A 25149-nucleotide genomic window follows, 5' to 3' on the forward strand; every position below is an offset into this window, starting at 1 on the left:
CTATTTTGCCTGGCGTGTTTAGGTTTCTGCTGTTTGTCTGTCCTAAGTGCTATTTATATCCTCTACGGCCCTAGGCTTTGCGTCACAAGGCTGGGGGTAAAACGCATGCTGCTCTAACTCAGCAAGTACTCACCCTTTACCCTCCATCCACCATGGCCTCCTAATAATAATCAGTCATATTGTGTGTGTGTGTGTGTGTGTGTGGAGGATGAGGATGGCGATGTGGAAAGGCTGATACCACCAGCGAGTCTGTGTCTTCATCATCTGTACTTTTGCCCTTTGTTGTTCCAGGGGAGGGTGTCTCTTAGCAACAGTGCAGCCAAATCTTCCTGCCGTCTCCACTGAGTTATAGTTTACACACACAGACACATAGACGGGCATGCAGACACACACACTGATATAAGCCACAGACACAGTTTATCAGTCAGCATAACAGCATTTAATGAGGCGGTGTGGGATGATACCCAGTATGTTCTGTGTGTTGGAATACGTCCTGAACAGCTTTGCTGGGTCCCTGAAACACTAAACGAGGGCTTAATCTAAAGGAGGCCTGTTGTTTTACCTCAGACTCCATCTGCAGACGATGAAAGACGCCCTCTGAGGACACAGACAGACAGAGAGGCAGGCAGGCAGGCAGATGGGCAGACAGACACTATATATACAGTGAGGGAAAAAAGTATTTGATCCCCTGCTGATTTTGTACATTTTCCCACTGACAAAGACATGATCAGTCTATAATTTTAATGGTAGGTTTATTTGAACAGTGAGAGACGGAATAACAACAAAAAAATCCAGAAAAACGCATGTCAAAAATGTTATAAATTGATTTGCATTTTAATGAGGGAAATAAGTATTTGACCCCTCTGCAAAACATGACTTAGTACTTAGGGCAAAACCCTTGTTGGCAATCACAGAGGTCAGACGTTTCTTGTAGTTGGCCAACAGGTTTTCACACATCTCAGGAGAGATTTTGTCCCACTCCTCTTTGCAGATCTTCTCCAAGTCATTAAGGTTTCAAGGCTGACGTTTGGCAACTCGAACCTTCAGCTCCCTCCACAGATTTTCTATAGGATTAAGGTCTGGAGACTGGCTAGGCCACTCCAGGACCTTAATGTGCTTCTTCTTGAGCCACTCCTTTGTTGCCTTGGCCGTGTGTTTTGGGTCATTGTCATGCTGGAATACCCATCCACGACCCATTTTCAATGCCCTGGCTGAGGGAAGGAGGTTCTCACCCAAGATTTGACGGTACATGGCGCCGTCCATCGTCCCTTTGATGCGGTGAAGTTGCCCTGTCCCCTTAGCAGAAAAACACCCCCAAAGCATAATGTTTCCACCTCCATGTTTGACGGTGGGGATGGTGTTCTTGGGGTCATAGGCAGCATTCCTCCTCCTTCAAACACGGCGAGTTGAGTTGATGCCAAAGAGCTCGATTTTGGTCTCATCTGACCACAACACTTTCACCCAGTTCTCCTCTGAATCATTCAGATGTTCATTGGCAAACTTCAGACGGGCCTGTATATGTGCTTTCTTGAGTAGGGGGACCTTGCGGGCGCTGCAGGATTTCAGTCCTTCACGGCGTAGTGTGTTACCAATTGTTTTCTTGGTGACTATGGTCCCAGCTGCCTTGAGATCATTGACAAGATCCTCCCGTGTAGTTCTGGGCTGATTTTCTCACCGTTCTCATGATCATTGCAACTCCACGAGGTGAGATCTTGCATGGAGCCCCAGGCAGAGGGAGATTGACAGTTATTTTGTGTTTCTTCCATTTGCGAATAATCGCACCAACTGTTGTCACCTTCTCACCAAGCTGCTTGGCGATGGTCTTGTAGCCCATTCCAGCCTTGTGTAGGTCTACAATCTTGTCCCTGACATCCTTGGAGAGCTCTTTGGTCTTGGCCATGGTGGAGAGTTTGGAATCTGATTGATTGATTGCTTCTGTGGACAGGTGTCTTTATACAGGTAACAAACTGAGATTAGGAGCACTCCCTTTAAGAGTGTGCTCCTAATCTCAGCTCGTTACCTGTATAAAAGACACCTGGGAGCCAGAAATCTTTCTGATTGAGAGGGGGTCAAATACTTATTTCCCTCATTAAAATGCAAATCAATTTATAACATTTTTGACATGCGTTTTTCTGGATTATTTTGTTGTTATTCTGTCTCTCACTGTTCAAATAAACCTACCATTAAAATTATAGACTGATCATTTCTTTGTCCGTGGGCAAACGTACAAAATCAGCAGGGGATCAAATACTTTTTTCCCTCACTGTATATATATACGCCATTTAGCAGACGTTTTTATCCAAAGTGACTTACATATGGGTGGCCCAGGGAATTGAACCCACAATCCTGAAGTTGCCATGCGTTACCAACTGAGCCATACAGGACCACAAGGGCAAGCGGGCAGACAGATACACTATAATAAGTGGAACGGCACTGTTGTTCATTTGATGTTCTTTTTCTGATTGGTATGATCCAAAATTACACTTTGGTTCGTTCAACATATTTTCTATTCAATTTGTCTAGAATCAAATAACGCATTTGACAGATCAATGTGATCTCTCCCAGAAAAGTTGGAGGAGTAGCCTATTGACTCGGCCTTCAATTTGTTCTTTTTGGCCACCAGTGACAGTGAATGTCACTCCAGGCAATGTGTTCTGTATTTTATTATTATTATATGTTCCCTGCCAGCACTGAAACTTAAATGATATATGTGTAAATACTGTGATACTAAAAAGCCTGGGAAGGTTTCCATTGATGAGATAGTCACCATTTGGTTACAATATTATAACCAGTTAATATTGTCACGAACGTTGAGAGACGGGTCAGACCAAGGTGCAGCGTGAAAAGCGTACATGTTTATTTAACTCAATAAACAAAACAACGTAACATGAAGTCCTACGGCTATACACATACAAGCCTAAACACGGAACAAGATCCCACAACTAAGGTAGGCAAACAGGCTACTTAAGTATAATCCCCAATCAGAGACAACGAGCGACAGCTGCCTCTGATTGAGAATCACACCCGGCCAAACCTAGAAATACACATCTAGATCCTAAACATAGAAATTCTAACATAGATCCTCACGCCCTGATCAAACCAACTAAAGACAACCAGCCTCTCAAGGCGTGACAAATATGAAAGTCTTATGTAAAGAAAGTGTTTGGAGTCATTATATCATGTTATGGAACCAACTTAATATCTTGATTAACAGGACATTTATTTAATTGCCTGTAACCCAACTAAAGAAATGTGGATAAGTAATTCCAAAATGAAAAATCTACTTGGGTTGTGTATATATACACTGTGTACAAAACATTATGAACACCTGCTCTTTCCATGACATAGACTGACCAGGTGAATCCAGGTGAAAGCTATGATCCCTTATTGATGTCACTTGTTAAATCCACTTCAATCAGTGTAGATGAAGGGGAGGAGACAGGTTAAAGAAATATGTTTAAGCCTTGAGACAATTGAGACATGGATTGTGTATGTGTGCAATTCAGAGGGTGAATGGGCAAGACAAAATATTTAAGTGCCTTTGAATGGGGTATGGTAGTAGGTGCCAGACACACTGGTTTGTGTCAAGAACTGCAACGCTGCTGGGTTTTTCAGTTTCCTGTGTGTATCAAGAATGGTCCACCACCCAAAGGACATCCAGCCAACTTCACACAACTGTGGGAAGCATTGGAGTCAACATGGGCCAGCATCCCTGTGGAATGGAGGAGGGGAGGGAGCAACTCAATAGGAAGGTGTTTTTAATGTTTTGTACACTCAGTTATGTCCCAAATGGCAGCCTATTCCCTTTATAGTGTGCATTACTTTTGGCCAGAGCCCTATTGTCCTTGGTCAAAAGTAGTGCACTATATAGGGACTAGGGTGCCATTTGAGATGCATCCAGTCTCTAACTCAGCAACCTTGCACAGGCCACAAACTCCCCTTCCACTCTCCTCTGTAAAGTAAATTAAGCATATAAATGGCTTGAGGATGTTGGAAACCAAGCTAAGATAATCAGGTAATATAATCAGAGCCGCCTGCAGATCAATGTGATCTCCCACCTGGATTGAGCTTTTTACCAGGCTTGGGAGAGGTAGTTGGCATTGAATCATACAGTATATTTGGTTTTAATGCTTTTTTTCAATGCAGGCAGGCAGACAGAGAAATAGAGAGACAGACAGACAGACAGACAGAGCCCCTAAGACAGACAGGAATAGGAAGAGAAGTGTCTGTGTTCCCCTCCCAGTGGAGGTGTTGTTAGCCCAGGGCGCTAACCAGAGTGATTAGCTAGTATTAGCAGCTGGGTCTCTGTGCTGACAGGGGGGCTGAGGAGGCCTGGGGGAGGTAGGGGATCTCTGTCTGTCTGGGTCCAGTGTCCCCTGTTGTAGAGGAAGCCATAACTTTACATCAATGACGAATATATAAAATGTATATACATATATAAACTGTATATACATACTGTATATATATATATATCATTGCTTTACATACGATACAGAGTTAACGCAACGTTCTTCACCAGGTGACCAGGTGACTTGACCAAGTAAAAACTCCAGGCCTTTAGTTTTAGATATGTGGAGCTTCCTTCCTTCCTGCATATCTCCACAGGATGGACAAAGCAATCACTGATACTTTCCTGTTATTAAGGAACTCATCAAACTCACCTAATTCATCTAAATCTAGTGTGTCTAGTTTTGTTTACATTGGTATTCCATCTTACATCATCTATAGGAGGACGTGTTAGACTCCAGTCACTTCCAGCCAGAAGGGGTAGCTCCATAGTCACAATAATTTCTAGAACCTACTCTTTCCTTTTATGGTTGCCTGGCAACATGGTCATGACTTGTAGTTGATGATTATTGTTAACAAAAACCAGCTGCAAAGCAATTGGATGTCATTTGGAGCTTACAATGTCTAAAACCATCAAAAACAGTGGTAAATGAGTGGAAAACTCGGATAGCATTGTTGTATCCCCAGTTTCCCAGTTGGATATTTCCGAGTTTCTTAGTTTCGAGTAGCACATGAATGTAGCATGATCTCCATGTGGTGAAGGCATGCAAATGGCCATTGGACAGGAAATTGGCCCCACTACTATCTCTATTGCCTGAGCTTTCATACTTTCCCATTGTACTAGCGCCCTCAATATCTAACCACTGTGTTCTTCTTACTGCAAGGGCTGCAAAGAAAAGAGAAACAATCATAATTTGCAGCACACATTTGGTTTGACACAGGGAACAGAATGTTCCTGTTCTATGTTCCATGACATCAAGCTGAGGCTTAACAGGGCTCTTTTGGGGTCTTTTTACTGGCTGTCAGGCAGCAGGGAGGCGTAGGTATATAGGTCAGAGTGAACAGGCACCTCAATCACCATGGTGCATGAAATAGATCTTCACTCAGGCCAGCTGTGGTTGGCTCTCCTCCATGTAGCAGAGGAGCTCTGGGAGGGAGTGACTGGGCATGACTGTGTGTTGACTGTGTGTGGATGTTACATACTGATTAACTGTAACGAACAGAAACAAGCAAGACATAAACACTGTCAATGCAGGATACTGCTCCCATTCAGCACACTCTAAAAATAAAAGGTTCCTGGAGTATCCTTTAGGGGTTTGCCGCACCCCCTCTCTTTCCCTCTGTCTCTTTCTTACTCTATCTCTCTATCCCCCCCTCTATCTCTCTCTCTCTCTCTCTCTCTCTCTCTCTCTATCTCTCTCTCTCTCTCTCTCTCTCTCTCTCTCTCTCTCTCTCTCTCTCTCTCTCTCTCGCGCGCTCTCTCTCTCTCTCTCTCTCTCTGTACTCTCACTTATCGCTCTTGCTGTCTACCGCTTTCATCCTCTCCCGTCTCTCTTTCTCTCTTTCTTTCTTGCACGACCTTGCTCCCTTTCTCTCTCCTTCCCCATAGTCATACCTCTTGATCCTCTCTGTTGGCTGGTAATCTACATGTGGGTTGATTTGGAGGGATCGTGGCCTAATTTGTGGTGATCGATTGGAGGAGTAAGGGATCCTTACATAAGGCTGGTATTGATACAACAAGATAGGTGTGAGTTTCCCCCTATGTTTGAAGGTGTTTGTGTGATTTCCATGGAACAGATTTTTAAGCGCGTCCTTTGATGCCACAGACCAGAGGGCTCTGGGGGATGTGAGTGTGTGAGGATGGGCCAAAGCTTTTATGTGCAGAAATAGACAACACTAAAAGCTAGCTCTCCAGCCATTCAGGGAGCCTGATAGGCTGCCCCATAGGGCTCTCGTCAAAGGTAGTGCACTATATAGGGAATAGGTTACCATTTGGGACACACCCTGTGTCTTCCATGATTGGAGGTTGTTAGTTCTGTGTGGTAACTAGGTTACAACCAGGTGAGAGATATGTCTCTACTCGCTCCGTAGATGCAAACAATTACATCGATAGAACTTACAATCTATCTGGAATATTAAAGCTGATCTAACCCCCTGATCTACAAGTTTTTCCTAATCGGGTCATGTGGCCGGGACAAACTCCTGGCCCTGTGAGTATTCACTATCCCCCCACCCAGATTGGGTCTGATGAAGCAGCCTTACAGTGTGATAGTTGGTAGTTGTCATCTCTCTGGGTGGGTTCTCCTCAGGATTTGAGATTCTATTTCGGAATGTTATTTTCTACTTGTTCTCACCCAAGTTCTCATAGTCTCTGACAGGTGTCAGTCTCTGTCAATCACCCGGACAAAGACAGACTCTAATGGAGTCTGAAATTATCATGTTTTGATCGCAGACTAAAGGAGATTGACAGGAATCTTTGCCAAAAATACTTGTTTCTCTTTTAATATTAACTCTGTCTATGTAAAGTGGAGCAGTTGTACAATACAAAGACGATTGCTTTCACTAGAGAATGTATGTCTGAGATTCAGATGGGACATGATGTTGGCTGTGTCAATGCAATGACCGAAAGACATGAAAAGGAACTTGAGTTTCGGTCAATAGATCTTCAGTCCAGGCCTTCATCAGACCTTCATGACCCAAAGAGCACCAATGTTCATACTGATTGTGTGTGTGTGTGTGCCTGCATGCGTGCATCATTAGTGGTATTTTGACCTGCTGTATTTTACATCTATGCATCCTTCTGCTCCCTAAGAGTTACTGTCCATTGGAGACAAGACCCAGGTCTGTTGGTAATGTGGTTTAACACTCCCTCCTCTGCGTTCCACCTGACGTCTTTAATAAATCACATCTCCAGTCCTGTCTGGTCTGGATTCTGGAACACTGGATCTAATAGAAGCAGCTGCTTGACCTCCAACTGGAACGTTCTGGAACGTTCTCCCAACGTTCTCTCAATGTTCCCTCCCAAAGTTCTCTCTCACATTTGAGAACGTGTGACTGATGCGGTTCGAATCCAGGTCTCCTGCATGCCCACAAGAATGCCTTAGGCTGCTAAACCAAAGCCTAGGCCATGCTCTCCAAAAAACACATGCTACAGAGGAGATTATGTTGAACTGCATGATGGGAAACACTGAGGCTAACATACACTATGAGGAAGGACATGTTGTTCTTCTGGTGTCCTACATGTAGCTGTTGTGTACAGTGTACTGTAGTCTGTAGCCTGTAGCCTGTGCTGTGGCCTATACTCTAGCCTGTACTGTAACCTGTAGCCTGTAGTGTGGTCTGTACTGTAGCCTGTACTGTAGCCTATGCTGTAGCCTGTACTGTAGCCTGTACTGTAGCCAGTGGTACTTAAGTAAAAATACTTTAAAGTACTACTCAAGTAGTTTTTTGGGGTATCTGTACTATACTTTACTATTTATATTTTGTAGAACTTTTACTTTTACTTCACTACATTCCTAAAGAAAATAATGTAATTTTTACTCCATACATTTTCCCTGACACACAAAATTACTCGTTACATTTTGAATGCTTAACAGGACAGGAAGATGGTCAAATTCATGCACTTATCAAGAGAACATCCCTGGTCATCCCTACTGCCTCTGATCTGGCGGACACACTAAACACACATGCTTTGTTTGTAAATTATGTCTGAGTGTTGGAGTGTGCCCCTGGCTATCCGTTTTATTTTAAAAAATACAAGAAAATGGTGCCGTCTGGTTTGCTTAATATAAGGAATTTGAAATGATTTAGACTTTTACTTTTACTTTTCATACTTAAGTATATTTGAGCAATTACATTTACTTTTAATACTTAAGTATATTTAAAACCAAATACTTTTAGACTTTTACTTTCATTTTTACTTGAGTCATTTTCTATGAAGGTATCTTTACTTTTACTCAAGTATGACAATTGGGTACTTTTTCCACCACTGACTGTAGCCCGTACTGTAGCCTATACTGCAGCCTGTACTGTAGCCTATGCTGTAGCCTGTACTGTAGCCTATGCTGTAGCCTGTACTGTAGCCTATGCTTTAGCCTGTACTGTAGCCTGTACTGTAGCCTATGCTGTAGCCTGTATTGTAGCCTATACTGTAGCCTATGCTGTAGCCTGTACTGTAGCCTGTACTGTAGCCTATGCTGTAGCCTGTACTGTAGCCGGTACTGTAGCCTGTAGCCTGTACTGTAGTCTGTACTCTAGCCTATACTGTAGCCTGTACTGTAGCCTGTTCTGCTTTTTTAGCTGCGTCATGAGATGACACCATCCAGAAAGTATCTTTGTCCCCTGTGTGCTAGGTTTGCCAATGCTCCATCCCTGAGTTTATTATTATTATTTTTCCCTCTTTATTTAATGGAATCATGTTCATTCTCGGGGTCACTATCCCAATTCCACTTATCTGACAGAACAGCTTCATTAGTGTTTGTTTGTTTGTGTGAGCATGCTTGTGCCGTGTGACTGACTGTAGCAAATTTTTGATGGATGCTGCCTCCATTTCCTAATTACGCTCCATCCCAAAGCAGCCAAAACGAGAGAATCAACAGATTGGTGTGAAGGTAGTTATCATATTCCACCATGTTGTGTGGGGAAAGACAGGGAGGAGGAGGAGGGGGAAGAGGGGAGGAAGGGATGGTTAGCAAGAGCTCTAATGAAGATGGGACAAAACAGCGGTAGTGTGAAGGTGGCAGGGACTAGTGGTAGAACAACAGCACATCAGCTCTTGTGTTGTACCGAATAAATGATACATTAATTGGAGAGCATGCTGTGTGTTTACTGGCCATATGGGACCAGTGTTGATGACCGAATAGGCCTGACTGTAACTCCTAGAGCTCTGTGATGAATGGTGCGGCAGCTCTGTCGATATGAACAGTGAACGCTGGAGGACTCTGGTGAATAGTACTGTAGATTGGTTCTATAGAGTGGTTTTCTTGTGATGAAAGGCTGTGAAGGGGGTGCCTAACTAGAGACTCTCTCTAGCTTGGACTGTTACTCATTTGTCCATGGCACACCATCACTAGGAGTTATATATTTAAGCAATAAGGCACGAGGGGGTGTGGTATATGGCCAATATACTACAACTAAGGGCTGTTCTTAAGCACGACACAACGCAGAGTGCCTGGATACAGCCCTTAGACGTGGTATATTGGCCATATACCACAAACCCCCGAGGTGCTTTATTGCTATTATAAACTGGTTACCAACGTAATTAGAGCAGTGAAAATAACTGTTTTGTCATACCTGTGGTATTCGGTCTGATATACCACGGCTGTCAGCCAATCAGTATTCAGGGCTCAATATATGTATATCATACATATTCCACCCAGTTTATAATGACTAGAAAACCTTGACTCTTTTGAGCGTTATCAAATAACTCTCATTAGAAAGACATGTCTGCGTGTATGCATACATTCATGGATGTGTACATGCATATTCACATAAGATAAAGCCAAGTATACAGTGCATTCGGAAAGTATTCAGACCCCTTCACTTTTTCCACATTTTGTTACGTTACAGCCTTATTCTAAAATTGATTAAATAAAACAATTTCCTCATCAATCTACACACAATACCCCATAATGACAAAGCGAAAACAGGCTTTTAGAAATGTTTGCAAATGTATTAAAAATAAAAAACAGAAATACCTTATTTATAGAAGTATTCAGACCCTTTGTTATGAGACTCGAAATTGAGCTCATCCTGTTTCCATTGATCATCCTTGAGATGTTTCTATAACTTGATTGGAGTCCACCTGTGGTAAATTCAATTGATTGGACATGATTTGGAAAGGCACACACCTGTCTATATAAGGTCCCACAGATGGCAGTGCATGTCAGAGCAAAAACAAAGCCATGAGGTCGAAGGAATTGTCCATAGAGCTCCGAAACAGGATTGTGTCGAGGCACAGATCTGGGGAAGGGTACCAAAAAATGTATGCAGCATTGAAGGTCCCCAAGAACACAGTGGCCTCAATCATTCTTAAATGGAAGAAGTTTGGAACCCCCAAGACTCTTCCTAGAGCTGGCCGCCCGGCCGAACTGAGCAATCGGGGTAGAAGGGCCTTGGTCAGGGACGTGACCAAGAACCCGATGGCCACTCTGACAGAGCTCTAGAGTTCCTCTGTGGAGATGCGACAACCTTCCAGAAGGACAACCATCTCTGCAGCACTCCACCAATCAGGCCTTTATGGTAGAGTGGCCAGACGGAAGCCACGCCTCAGTAAAAGGCACATGACAGCCCGCTTGGAGTTTGCCAAAAGGCACCTAAAGGACTCTCAGACCATGAGAAACAAGATTCTCTGGTCTGATGAAACCAAGATTGAACTCTTTGGCCTGAATACCAAGGGTCACGTCTTGAAGAAACCTGGCACCATCCCTACATTGAAGCATGGTGGTGGCAGCATCATGCTGTGGGGATGTTTTTCTCTGAATGTCCTTGAGTGGCCCAGCCAGAGCCTGGACTGGAACCCGATCTAGCATCTCTGGAGAGTCCTGAAAATAGCTGTGCAGCAACTCTCCCAATCCAACCTGACAGAGCTTGAGAGGATCTGCAGAGAAGAATGGGAGAAACTCCCCAAATACCGGTGTTCCAAGCTTGTAGTGCCATACCCAAGAAGACTCGAGGCTGTAATCGCTGCCAATGGTGCCTCAACAAAGTACTGATTAAAGGGTCTGAATACTTATGTAAATGTCATATTTCAATTATTATTATTATTATTATTTTCTCAAAACCTGTTTTTGCTTTGTCATTATGGGGGATTGTGTGTAGATTGATGAGGAAAAAAACAATTTAATACATTTTAGAATAAGCCTGTAACGTAACAAAACAGGAAAAAGTCAAGGGGTCTGAATACTTTCCGAATGCACTGTATGGTAAAAGATCTCTGACAGAGACATGGCCATTATTCCACCGTAGCACACGCTCATTATGCAGAGATGATTATAATACCTAATTACCGTAAAGCATGGGTCATCATTAAATTATACATTTTATAACCTACACTGGATGGACAATCTCATTACATGGGAGAGCTTAAGCATGTTCTCTGCGGTCCCTCATGGATCCCCAGGAAGACCTTTTTCAGACTTTTGACCCCACATCATCTCCCTTCGGACAGTAACTGCATTTGGACTATGGCTCATATTGTATGCACTGTCAGTCAATGGACTACGCACCTAAAGACTTACACAAGCACTTAGGCCTTCAAATGAATGCTTTTGCTCTAGTGTTTCCAGAACCGTGATAATCATCAAAATTAGCCTGTACTGTAGTACTGTAGCCTGTACTGGAGCCTGTACTGTAGCCTATGCTACAGTACAGGCTCCCCCCCCCCCGTTCTAGCGCTGGCTTTACTGATAGCTACATTATTGAGGAAAAATCTACTTTCTATGCCTGTGATATGTGGTTGTCCCACCTAGCTATCTTAAGATGAATGAACTAACTGTAAGTCACTCTGGATAAGAGTGTCTGCTAAATGACTAAAATGTAAATGTAAATGTAAAATGTGTTCTTTTTCTGAAGAAACAACTATAACAATGTAACACTAGCTGTAACACCATGCTATTCAGATAGCCTACATACATTTACATTTCACATTTTTGTCATTTAGCAGAGCGACTTACAGTAAATGTAAAGTATGGCAGAAGGTCTATTATAGAGGAGGAAGCAAGAGAGGGAAATTACTGGCATTACTTGGCATTTACTTCAAGCTATTGTATAAGTAAGAGTTTTGAATTCTCAGAAGGAGTAAGATACCAACATTCAGAAGCAGTGATTGAGCATGTTTCAAAGTGGAACCAGGAGATCTATCTGGGGGAGAATAGCTCTCATTCTCAACAACTGTTTGGAGACATTATAATTGCGTTTTTCCGACCGACTGCTTTACGGCTGATAGAACTATCAGAGAGACAGCCAACTAACTCTCGTTGTCAGTGCTTCTGCAGGCGCACACAAACAATAACATCTTCTCTGGCGTGGAAAATGTGTCTGTGTCCCTGAGGCGCTGTCTGGTGAAACTTTTATGTGACAGTTTCATGTCTTTCTGGGTGCTGCTGAGTTATGCTAATATATGCTAATGTCCTGAGCGCCTCCTCAACATGAGTATTGTCAGCAGTACCGGAAGCCATTCAGGAAAATCAAGCAGCGGTGCCTCAGAGATCAGACAATTTGTCTGGGATTTGATGAGTAATTCCAGTGTGACGTGATGGAGCTGGCTGTCTATCAAGGGTTGTTGGTCTTTGTGTCTTTGCCGTGTAGCTCAGTTGGTAGAGCATGGTGCTTGCAATGCCAGGGTTGTGGGTTTGATTCACATGGAGGACCAGTATGAAAAAAAGTATGAAAATGGATGCACTCACTACTGTAAGTTGATCTGGATAAGAGTGTCTGCTAAATGACCATAAATTAATCAAATGAAAAATGACCCTGTGCTCTTATTAATTTATTGTGTCTCTGTCTCTGTCACTCTGACTCTTGGAAATTGTTCCAGTTTTGCCAAAACTTTACCGGCAGATGGTTGGGGTATTGAGTTGTGTTTCAAATCAAATCACATTTTATTTGCCACATGCGCCGAATACAACAGGTGTAGACATTACCGTGAAATGCTTACTTACAGCCCTTAACCAACAATGCATTAATTTTTTTATAAAAAAGTGAAATAAAACAACAACAAAAAAGTGTTGAGGAAAAAAAGAGCAGAAGTAAAATAAAATAACAGTAGGGAGGCTATATACAGGGGGGTACCGGTGCAGAGTCAATGTGCGGGGGCACCGGCTAGTCGAGCTAATTGAGGTAATATGTACATGTGGGTAGAGTTAAAGTGACTCTGCATAAATAATTAACAGAGTAGCAGCAGTGTAAAAAGATGGGGTGGGGGTGCAAATAGTCCGGTAGCCATGATTAGCTGTTCAGGAGTCTTATGGCTTGGGGGTAGAAGCTGTTGAGAAGCCTTTTGGACCTAGACTTGGCGCTCCGCTACCGCTTGCCGTGTGGTAGCAGAGAGAACAGTCTATGACTAGGGTGGCTGGAGTCTTTGAGAATTTTGAGGGCCTTCCTCTGACACCACCTGGTATAGAGGTCCTGGATGGCAGGAAGCTTGGCCCCAGTGATGTACTGGGCCATGCGCACTACCCTCTGTAGCGCCATACCAGGCGGTGATGCAACCAGTCAGGATGCTCTCGATGGTGCAGCTGTAGAACTTTTTGAGGATCTGAGGACCCATGCCAAATCTTTTCAGTCTCCTGAGGGGGAATAGGATTTGTCGTGCCCTCTTCACGACTGTCTTGGTGTGTTTGGACCATGATAGTTCGTTGGTGATGTGGACACCAAGGAATTTGAAGCTCTCAACCTGTTCCACTACAGCCCCGTCGATGAGAATGGGGGCGTGCTCAGTCCTCTTTTTTTTTCCTGTAGTCCACAATCATCTCCTTTGTCTTGGTCACGTTGAGGGAGAGGTTGTTATCCTGGCACCACACGGCCAGGTCTCTGACCTCCTCCCTATAGGCTGTCTCATCGTTGTCGGTGATCAGGCCTACCACTGTTGTGTCGTCAGCAAACTTAATGATGGTGTTGGAGTCGTGCCTGGCCATGCAGTCATGGGTGAACAGGGAGTACAGGAGGGGACTGAGCACACACCCCTGAGGGGCCTCCGTGTTGAGGATCAGCGTGGCAGATGTGTTGTTACCTACCCTTACCACCTGGGTTTGCATGTTTTGATATTTGTCACTAAGGCATAGGCTTGCCTTACATCTTCCTAAGCATATTCCATCTTCCTTAGTGTGGTCCGTGGGCGGTTGAACCAGCTTGCCATTAAACCACCCCTGCCGGCCGCCTCCGCAGCCTCACCCACGGCACAGATGACTCAGCCATAAACATTGACTGGCTGATAAACTGGATAAATTGGCCAGGCCCAATTATCAACCATTACAGGCCTGCTGATCTCACTGGCCATGCTCCAGGCCCACTGATACACCTCTGTCCAATGAGGTGATCCCGTGGTGCTAGTCCCAGACCTGAACAGATTTGTCCAGGTGTAACGTAGAACATTGAACGATACAAAACAAGAAAAGCATCTAAACATGGAAACAAACAATATTGCCTGGTGGGTGACAACAACGGAGTGCTATATAAAGGGGAAGTAATCAGGGAGTTGAGGAAGTCCAGGTGTGCCTAATGAGGTGTAGGTGTGCGTAATGAAGGTTGCCAGGTGTGCGTAAGGATGGGTTGCCAGGACCGGTGGTATGTAGACCGGCGACGTCGAGCGCCCCCGACGCGTGACTCAACTGCAGGACGACGCCGGCCAGGAGGACAGCCCCGAGGACGAGGAGCGGGCCGGTCTGGATGGCGAAGGTGGAAATCTCTGATGATGTTGGGATCTAAAATGTCGTCCACCAGAACCCAACACCGCTCCTCTGGACCATAGTGGACCGCTCCTCCCTCCCAGTCCACCAGGTGCTGGAGCCGACCCCCACGCCGTCTGGAGTTCAGAATGGACCTGACGGCATAGTCGGGACTACCTTCGATGTCCAGGGGAGGCGGAGAGGTGTCATGGGGGACGGCATCAGCCAGAGGACCAGGAACCACCGGCCTAAGGAGGGAAACGTGAAAAGAGGGTGAGATCCGGTAGTCATTAGGAAGCTGTAATCGGTAAGTTACCTCATTGACCCTCCGGAGGACTTTGAATGGCCCCACAAACTGGGGGCTCAGCTTCTGGCAGGGCAGGTGGAGCGGGAGGTTCCTGGTGGAGAGCCAGACGCAATCACCAGGAGGAAAAACGGGTGCCTCACTGCGGTGGCGGTCCGCCTGCTCCTTCTGGAGCCTCACGTGGGCAGCTTCCCAAACCTCCCCTGAGTGCCGGAACCACTCATCCACCACAGGGGCTTCGGTCTGGCTCGGGTCCAAGGAGCCAGGGCCGGCTTGTACCCCAGGACGCACTGGAAGAGAGACAACCCGGTGGAGGAGTGACGAAGTGAGTTCTGGGCATACTCCACCCAGGGAAGAAACCGGGCCAACTCCCTCTGCCGGTCCTGACAGTGACTCCTCAGGAACCTCCCCAGCTCCTGGTTGGTCCTCTCCACCTGCCAATTGGACTGAGGCCGGTACTCGGATGTGAGACTGACCGTGACCCCCAGCGTCTCCATGAAGGCTCTCCACATACGCGATGTGAATTGTAGATGCAGTGAGTCAGGAAGCAAGTACAGTTAGTGAGTTTAATGATGAAGAACATTGACCGATACAAAACAAGAAAAGCGTCTAAACATGGAAACATAAACAATATTGCCTGGTGGGTGATAACAATGCTATATAAAGGGGAAGTAATCAGGGAGGTGATGAAGTCCAGGTGTGCCTAATGAGGCGCAGGTGTGCGTAATGAAGGTTGCCAGGTGTGCGTAAGGATGGGTTGCCAGGACCGGTGGTTAGTAGACCGGCGACATCGAGCGCCGGAGAGGGGGAGCGGAAGTGGACGTGACACCAGGTGTAGCACCAGGACTAACTGAGAGTTCCTCCAGGATTATCAAGTTTTACCAATCCTGACTCCATATATTGACCATTAAAACTTTATTACCGTTATACCCTACACAATTTCACTTTCATTTATCTCTATGCCATCTATAATTCAGTATGCTTTACTGAATGAATAAATCCTCAGCCTGCGGTGAGAGTTGATATTGAGCTTGTTCATTTTGTTTGCCGTGGTAGTTCAGCTCGGAGACAGCTCTGTCTCATCTACTCCTAAGCAATTCCATTAAAAATGGTGTGTGTGTGTGAGGGGCTGGAGAATGGCCAGCAGCTCATCCCACTTCCTCCACCACCTCAAATTGATGATGCCAGTTGCTTAATGGAATACTATCTTCTTTCAATATTATTGATCCTTATTCGCTTGTGTCAGCTTCCTGCCTCCTGTTTGTCTCCGGGCCTCTAGAGGTCATCTGTGTTCCCCTCTGCCTTAGTTCTTCCTCGTGTGTGTCAGCTTCCTGCCTCCTGTTTGTCTCCGGGCCTCTAGAGGTCATCTGTGTTCCCCTCTGCCTTAGTTCCTCCTCGTGTGTCCTAATTAGCTTGATCCAGGTCACCTGTGCCTTATTTCCCCTTGTGTATGTTAGCTGTGTGTTTTCCCCTTGTTTCTCACTTGGTTATTGAGTCCTGGCTATGTGTCTCCTGCTTTGTCCCACCGTGTCTGTCCTAGTAAGCTGTTCGAAGTTATCTTTAGTTTGTTTTTCTCCCCTCGTGGAGTTGTTTTGTTTTGCCTCCTGTTTTGGTACATTAAATCTACTTGCCTGGAGTATTGCCTTGGGTGTTTCATTTGGGTCCTACAACACCTCCTCTGTGGCTAAGGGGTAGAACCCCCAGCTCTCCACATCTGAGACCGGAGTTCTAGCCCAGCTTGTGACAGAATAACCAAGTCAATCATGGACCCTGAAACACTCAGTTCCCAGGACCTGTTGGCGGTGATCACTCGACATGAGGCTTCTTTCCAGCGCCATGAAGCCGTTCTCAGCCGACAAGAGGAGCTGATGGCTAGTCATTCTCAACTCCTGGCCGAAATGATGAGTTCCCTCCGCCAGCTTTTTGGACGCCTCCCTGGTCCTCTCCCTTCCCCCAGGTCACCCCCCAGTGACGACAGGCCTTCTCGGTTGGCGGAGCCCCGACTACCACCTCCCAAGCCCTTTTCTGGGGATCCAAGCTCTTGCCAGGGTTTCCTCACCCAATGCTCCCTCACCTTCGAGCTCCAACCCTCAAGTTTTCCCACAGACCGTTCCAAGATTGCCTACATCATTACCCTTCTTTCAGACAAGGCGCTCGCCTGGGCCTCTGCGGTGTGGCAGTCCCAGGAGGCCTGTTGTGACTCCCACGCTGCATTTGTAGAAGAGTTCAAGCGGGTGTTCGATCATCCTGTCAGTGGACGGGAGGCTTCCAAGCGCCTACTGTCTCTCCGTCAGGGCCCCTGAAGCACGGCAGATTTTGCCATTGATTTCCGGACCATAGCAGCAAGGAGCGGATGGAATGATGAAGCGCTGAGGGTCTGCTTTCAGGGAGGGTTATCTGAGCCCCTTCAAGATGAGTTAGCCACCCGAGAACCAGCTGGAGATCTCGAGTCCCTCATAGCCTTGGCCATCCGCCTGGACAATCGTCTAAGAGAGCGGAGAACGGCTCGCCGTCAGGTGTCTCAGTCCCAAGTTCCTCTGAGCAGCTCTGTTTCTCCTGTTTGGACTCCGTCATTCAGAGCCTCCCCGGCTCCTGAACTGCTCCAGGATTCTCCGGAGAGCATGCAGTTAGGCCGTTCCAGGCTTTCTCCCAACGAAAGGGAACGTCGCATGAGGGAGCGTCGGTGCCTCTACTGCGGGGTTGCCGGCCACTTCCGCTCCACTTGCCCCGAGCTTTCGGGAAACGCCTGTCCCCGCCCAGCTACAGGAGGGCTGTGATGGGGAGAATTAGAGCGCCTCCTACTAACGCTGTCCTGGCTATTCCAGCCACTCTGTCCTGGGAGGGCCACCAGCATCGGGTCCAGGCTATGATCGATTCCGGTGCCGCAGGTGATTTCCTGGATGTAACCTTGGCTAAGGAACTTAAGATCCCTACCCAACTACTTCCTCAACCCCAGGCAGTTACAGCCTTGGATGGCAGACCTCTGGAACCAGGAAAGGTTACAGAGGCGACTCAGTCCCTGCGACTTACCATCTCTCAACACCAGCAGGAGGAGACCTTCTATCTCATTGACTCTCCCGAGTATCCTATTATCCTGGGTCACCCTTGGCTATGCAGACATAATCCCCAGATCGACTGGCCTACTGGCACCATTCTAAGCTGGGGTCCCACTTGCCAACTCACCTGCATGCTTCAGAGTCCCTCAGCCCCTAGTACCCAGTTTCAAGAGTCTGTTGACGTCTCCCGAGTCCCCAGTGTTTACCATCGGTTCAAGGCAGTGTTCAGCAAGGCCCGGGCTACTTCCTTACCGCCTCATCGCACGTATGACTGTGCCATTGATCTACTCCCTGGGTGCTGCCCTCCTAGAGGTCGGATCGTTTCCTTGTCCTCCCCGAGCACGCAGCTATGGACACCTACATTAAGGAGTCCTTGGCAGCCGGCCTCATCTATGCCTCTACTTCCCGGCTGGGGCGGGCTTCTTTTTTGTTGAAAAGAAAGACGGGGGTCTTAGGCCTTGTATTGATTACCGGGGACTCAACAAGATCACGGTTCGGAATCGATACCCCCTTCCTCTCATGGCCACTGCTTTTGAGCTGCTTCAAGGGGCTTCCATTTTTACTAAGCTGGATCTCCGCAATGCTTACCATCTCGTGCGGATCCGGCAAGGAGACGAATGGAAGACGGCGTTTCAACACGCCCACGGGGCACTATGAATATCGGGTGATGCCGTTCGGGCTCACCAATGCCCCCGCAGTATTCCAAGCCCTGATTAATGATGTTCTCCGGGATATGCTTAATCTGTTCGTCTTCGTGTACCTGGACGATATCCTCATCTTCTCGAGGTCACTGAAGGAGCATGAGGGGCATGTTAGCAGGGTTCTCCAGAGGCTCCTTGACAATCACCTCTACGTTAAGCCTGAGAAGTGTGAATTTCATGTTTCTCAGACTCAGTTTCTCGGGTTTATTGTCACTCCCGGGCACCTAGAGATGGATCCCAAGAAGGTCAAGGCGGTCCACGATTGGCCCACACCTGCCACGGTCAAGGAGGTTCAACGGTTCATTGGCTTTTCTAACTTCTATCGGAAGTTCATTAAGAATTTCAGCTCGGTGGTAGCCCCCTTGACGACGCTTACCAAGGGAGGAGGGACCAAGATTCACTGGGGTCCGGAAGCAGCAGGGGCCTTCGAGGATCTCAAGCGCCGCTTCACTTCTGCTCCGATTCTGGTGACCCCTGACCCAGAAAGACCTTTCGTGGTGGAGGTGGACGCCTCAGAGGTGGGGGTGGGAGCCGTCCTGTCACAGAGGGGTGAGGATGGGAGATTACACCCTTGTGCCTTCATGTCTCGCCGCCTGTCTGAGGCCGAGCGCAACTACCACGTGGGGATCTAGAGTTGCTTGCGGTAAAACTGGCCTTGGAAGAGTGGCGCCATTGGCTTGAGGGGGCTCAGCACCCTTTCCAGGTTCTCACAGACCACAAGAACCTGGAATATCTCCAACAGGCTAAGCGGATGAACCCTCGGCAAGCACGATGGTCCCTTTTCTTTAATCGATTCCAGTTCCTCCTGTCTTACCGACCTGGCACCAAGAACGTCAAGCCGGATGCCCTGTCTCGAGTCTATTCTCCCGAGGTACAAGAGAAGCCCTTGGCATCGATTATTCCGAGGTCTAGGATCGTCGCACCTCTTCAGTGGGAACTAGAAAGAGGGGTACGAGAAGCCCTTGTCCATGAGCCCGATCCAGGCGGTGGTCCTGCCGGTCGCCTGTACGTTCCTCTCTCTGTTCGGGCCCGCGTCTTGCAGTGGGGTCATGAGTCGCCCTTGACATGCCATCCAGGCAGTGCTCGCACACTGGAATTCCTCCGACGGCGGTTTTGGTGGCCGTCCATCAAGAAGGACGTGCAGGTCTATGTTGAGGCCTGCCCTGTGTGCAACCAGGGAAAGTCGACACGCCAGCGACCCCAGGGACTGCTCCATCCCTTACCTGTTCCTCGAAGGCCATGGTCACACCTTTCTCTGGACTTTGTTACGGGACTTCCTCTATCCCAGGGCAACACCGTCATCCTAGTGGTGGTAGACCGGTTCTCTAAGGCTGCCCGGTTTATTCCCCTGCCCAAGCTGCCCTCAGCTAAGGAGACTGCTGAGCTCCTCATGAACCATGTCTTCCGGATATTTGGTATTCCCCTGGACGTGGTCTCTGACCGAGGTCCCCACTCTCGTCCCGGTTTTGGGGGGGGCCTTCTGCAGGCTTGTTGGGGCCACAGCCAGCCTTTCGTCGGGGTTCCATCCTGAGTCTAATGGCCAAACGGAACGGATTAATCAGGATCTGGAGACCACCCTGCGGTGCATGGCGGCCAGTAATCCCACGTCTTGGGCCACCTATATCATTTGGGCTGAATATGCCCACAACACCCTCCAGTCCTCAGCCACCGGATTGTCCCCCTTCGAATGCCAGTTCGGTTACAACCCTCCATTATTTCCAGAGGAGGAGGCGCAAGTTGGTGTTCCCTCGGCCCAGCGCTTTGTCCAACGCTGTAGGCGGACCTGGAAGAAGGCCAGGCGTACCCTCCTTCGGACCTCCCAGAGATACCAAAGTCAGGCTAATCGCCACCGCCGGACGGCCCCTAGTTTCCGAGCGGGTCAGAGAGTTTGGTTGGCCACTAAGAACCTGCCCCTCCGGGTCGAATCCAAGAAGCTTTCCCAGAAGTACATCGGCCCTTTCCGCATAGCTAGAAAAGTTAACCCTGTGTCTTATCGTTTGGTTCTCCCTCGCTCCCTTAGAATTAACCCCACTTTCCATGTTTCACTTATTAAACCTGTCTTGTCTTCTCCCTTTGCCCCCCCACGCAGACCCCCGCCACCTCCCAGGATCATTGACGGCCAGCCAGCCTACACAGTCCGCCGGATACTGGACTCCCGGAGGGTCCAGAACTCTCTGCAGTATCTGGTGGACTGGGAGGGCTACGGGCCGGAGGAGCGCTCCTGGGTTCCAGCCAGGGACATCCTGGACCCAGGGTTGATCCGAGATTTTCGCACCCTGAGGCCAGGGTGTTCTGGAAGGAACGTCAGGAGTCGTTCCTAGAGGAGGGGGGTCCTGTCAGCTTCCTGCCTCCTGTTTGTCTCCGGGCCTCTAGAGGTCATCTGTGTTCCCCCTCTGCCTTAGTTCTTCCTCGTGTGTGTCAGCTTCCTGCCTCCTGTTTGTCTCCGGGCCTCTAGAGGTCATCTGTGTTCCCCCTCTGCCTTAGTTCCTCCTCGTGTGTCCTAATTAGCTTGATCCAGGTCACCTGTGCCTTATTTCCCCTTGTGTATGTTAGCTGTGTGTTTTCCCCTTGTTTCTCACTTGGTTATTGAGTCCTGGCTATGTGTCTCCTGCTTTGTCCCACCGTGTCTGTCCTAGTAAGCTGTTCGAAGTTATCTTTAGTTTGTTTTTCTCCCCTCGTGGAGTTGTTTTGTTTTGCCTCCTGTTTTGGTACATTAAATCTACTTGCCTGGAGTATTGCCTTGGGTGTTTCATTTGGGTCCTACAACACCTCCTCTGTGGCTAAGGGGTAGAACCCCCAGCTCTCCACATCTGAGACCGGAGTTCTAGCCCAGCTTGTGACAGCTTGAGGACAATTAGCAAGTTGATCATTTCAATTTGTGAAGCATTACATTTTTGCTCTAAATTATCTTTAGATATTTTTGTTCGTGGCCCATCTGGGAATATAATTACTGTGCTTGTTGTGTATGTTGGTTCTTATTGTTCTGTGCCTCTGTGAGCTAATGGACATGCTAATTCACACTGTTAGCCCTGTCCCTGTGCTTATAGGCAGTAGTTGCCTATCAAGAGAAGTAGGTGAGCCAATTGCACCAACGGCTTTATCATTCATACACCCAAAGAAACTGATTCTACTATGGTGGGTGTTTGCTATATGATGTCAGTTACGTAGGTGACAGAGTTTGTGACAGGTTTCACATGCTATGTTGGTACTGTGTTGTGTGTGTGTGTAGTGCCTTTAGCGATGTTAGTCTGGGGCGGCAGGTAGCCTGGTGGGTAGGAGCGTTGTGCCAGTAACCGAAAGGTTGCTGGATTGAATCCCAGAGTTGACAAGGTAAAAATCAGTCGTTCTGCCCTGGGTGCCGATAACGTGAATGTCGTTTAAGGCAGCCCCCCGCACCTCTCTGATTCTGAGGGGTTGGGTTAAATGCGGAACACACATTTCAGTTGAATGCATTCAGTTGTACAACTGACTAGGTAGCTCCCTTTTCCCTATATACTGTATCTAGAGGGAGTGTGGTGCTAGCTGACAGAGAGACAGTTTTCCTAGTGTGTGGCTGGGTCTGTGGTCCGTGCTACTGCTGTGTGATCAGGTCAGCAGTCTCTCTGAGGGGTTGTGGAGTGGGCTGTTGAGCCGCTGTGCTCCTCCAGTGTAGTGCTGTAAGTGTGTCTGATAGAGCCTCATGAGAAAACACTTGAGAGAGTTTAGTGCTAATAAGATGTGAGTCAGTCCTAGGGAGAGCAGGGCTGTTCATGACGCTCTCACGCACAATCTCACACACACACAAACTTGGGGATTCTACATGAGTATCACCAGCATGCTGTTCATACACACTCTCAGACTTTTGTTCTGTTTCCTTTGCTAATGGGAACTGAGTCACACACACGTTTGAACAGTGTGGCTGCCTGGGGTGGTATATATATGGTGGTTCTGGGATTCTGTGGTGGGAAGCAAGATTATTGACCCCTGTAAGAACTGTTCCTCACACTAAACAAAGGCAAAACTTTGACAAAACTTTTTGCAATGGAAAACAGTTCAGGTAGTCTCTTCTTGTTTCAGTCCGTTTTCCGTTAGGTGCCTAATGAATATAACCAACGTGTCCTGGACTGGAGTCAACATGGCCTACTTAGCTTTATCTTCTATCACCTTCAAACGCTTTTGTCAGAGGTTTTTCTTCTCTCTCCAAATATGGTGAATTATTAATGGGAGAAAGCAGCATGAAAGAGACCGTCAGGGTCCATTAAAGTCATGTGTGCTTGAGAGTGAGGAACCTTCAGCCTCTGGTTGCGCATATGAGTTCAAACCCTAGGTTCGTTCGTAGAACATTTCTGATTACTTATGGACATAACCGGGAAGCCTGTGGTCGTGATTGAGTATTTGTTTGTAACTGTGCATTAATTTATATTTTGTTGTGGCCTTTACATACAAGAACAATACAGCTAAATTAGTATGTGATGAGTGGACATATTGGCAACAGGCTTTAGCAAGTAGAGAGATAGTGAAAAGGAAAGAAGACAAGAAAGAGGGAAAAGAACATGAAGGAAGAGAGAAGAGACATGATAGGAGGGATGAAAATGAGTTTTGAGAGTTTAGGCTGGTAGTTCAGCACCTCGTGCACTATCCATGTTTAGACTGAACCCCCTTACCTTAGACGCACTGCAAATGTACAACTGCTGTAGAACATTGCACTTTCTGCTACTCTTGGTTTTGCAGCCTAAGCAGGAAAAGTTGTAATAAACATCCAGGTGTTAATAATGGACAATGGGAGAATCCTCTGAGCCAATGGCGACTCGGTACCGGTACCCCCTGTATATGACTCGGTACCGGTACCCCCTGTATATAGCCTCGTTATTGTTATTTTATTGTGTTACTTTTTATTTATTTTTAATTTTTTACTTTAGTTTATTTTGTAAATATTTTCTTGAACTGCATTGTTGTTTAAGGCCTTGTAAGTAAGCAATTCACGGTACGGTCTACACCTGTTGTATTCGGCGCATGTGACAAATACATTTTGATTTGATGGCCGTTACAGAATAGTGAGGATACAGCCTACGTCTCGAATGACACCCTATTCCCTATGTAGTGTACTACTTTTGACCAGAGTCCTGTGAAGTAGTGGTTATAAAAGGTGTGATTTGAGATGAAGCCATAGTGGACAGTAAAGGGCTCTGGTCAAAAGCAGTGCACTATGGAGGAAAGGTTGTCATTTGAGATGCAACCATAATATACAGTGGTTTATATACAACGAATATTGAGTCTGAAATTGTCGTTTTGTTTCCCATGTTATCTATAGTCACTTTCCCTCTCCTCTTTGTGTTGTCAGTTTTTCACAGACCCCTGTGCCAGCAGCCCCTGTTTCCATGGCAACTGTAGCCGCAGTGGCGAAAGCGAGGCGTACACCTGCGATTGCAGCGAGGGGTACGAGGGAGAGAAGTGTGAGCAGGCCACCTTGGACCTGCTGCCTATCTCCAACTGGGACCCTGCCACACCCCCTGCCCCCGAACAGGCCACACCCGCCACACCCACAACCGCCACTCAGCCCTCCCAGCCAACCATGGTGTCCACCACCACGCAGGCACCTCCCACGCTGCAGCCATGGCAGCCTAAGGCTGGACAGAGACTGTTGGTGGTGCAGTGGGAGAAAGAACAGGTCATAGATTAATGCTACCTGTACTCTATTAGTCACAACAGACCAGCTAGCTAGGTTCAGAGTTCACAGAACGTCTTTATTTGTCTTATAAAATAATGACATTTTTCCTGTTGCTGCCTCATGTGTGTATTTTTGTGTATTTCCATGTATGTGTGTGTTTGTGTGTTTGTGTGTGTGTGTGTGTGTGTACATGTGTGTTTCTGTGAGTGCCTGTATGTATGTGTGTCTCTGTGTGTCCATGCATGCATGCGTATGTGTGTGTGTGTTCCTGTTGCAGGTGACGGAGGGACTGCACTGTGTGAGTCCTGAGCTGTGTGAGCTGACCTCTGGAACTCTGACTCTCTCTCTAGAGGTGCCTGAGGAGACTGCCATCAAGTAAGAGCCCCGTATTGCATGTACTGGTACCTTCCTGTGTGTGTGTGTGTGTGTGTGTATGTGTGTCAGTGTGTGTGTGTGTGTGTGTGTTTGCATAGTGCTCTCCCTCTCTCCCCTGTGTGCTCCAAATCCTCATTTCCCTCTCTTCCTCCCTCCCATGTTTATCCTAACCTCTCCCTCTCTCCCAAGTGAACTATAGTTCTGCATAAAACTACACTGGAGACTACACTACATCTGTCTTCCCTTGGGATCATTGTCTTACGATTATCGTGCTGTGTCATTTACATGGAACTTGCAGTCTTTCGTTATTCAGTCAGCAACCCCGATGGTAGTAAATAACCTCCATTGTGTTGCCCAAGTATAGTGCCTGACTGCAATGTGTTCTGATTTAAGC

At 47.1% G+C, this 25149-nt stretch overlaps 1 protein-coding gene across 1 annotated transcript in view; it reads left to right on the forward strand.

Annotated features, from left to right (window-relative positions):
- Positions 1-25149, forward strand: part of LOC121564682 (delta and Notch-like epidermal growth factor-related receptor) — an 82537-nt gene that overhangs the window by 7215 nt on the left and 50173 nt on the right. The window contains exons 2-3 of the mRNA XM_041875851.1: positions 24054-24380; positions 24658-24755. Coding sequence (XP_041731785.1) covers positions 24054-24380; positions 24658-24755 — 425 coding nt within the window. The remainder of the gene's footprint in view (positions 1-24053; positions 24381-24657; positions 24756-25149) is intronic.

This window comes from Coregonus clupeaformis, chromosome 5 (assembly GCF_020615455.1).
Source record: "Coregonus clupeaformis isolate EN_2021a chromosome 5, ASM2061545v1, whole genome shotgun sequence".
Lineage (NCBI taxonomy): Eukaryota > Metazoa > Chordata > Actinopteri > Salmoniformes > Salmonidae > Coregonus > Coregonus clupeaformis.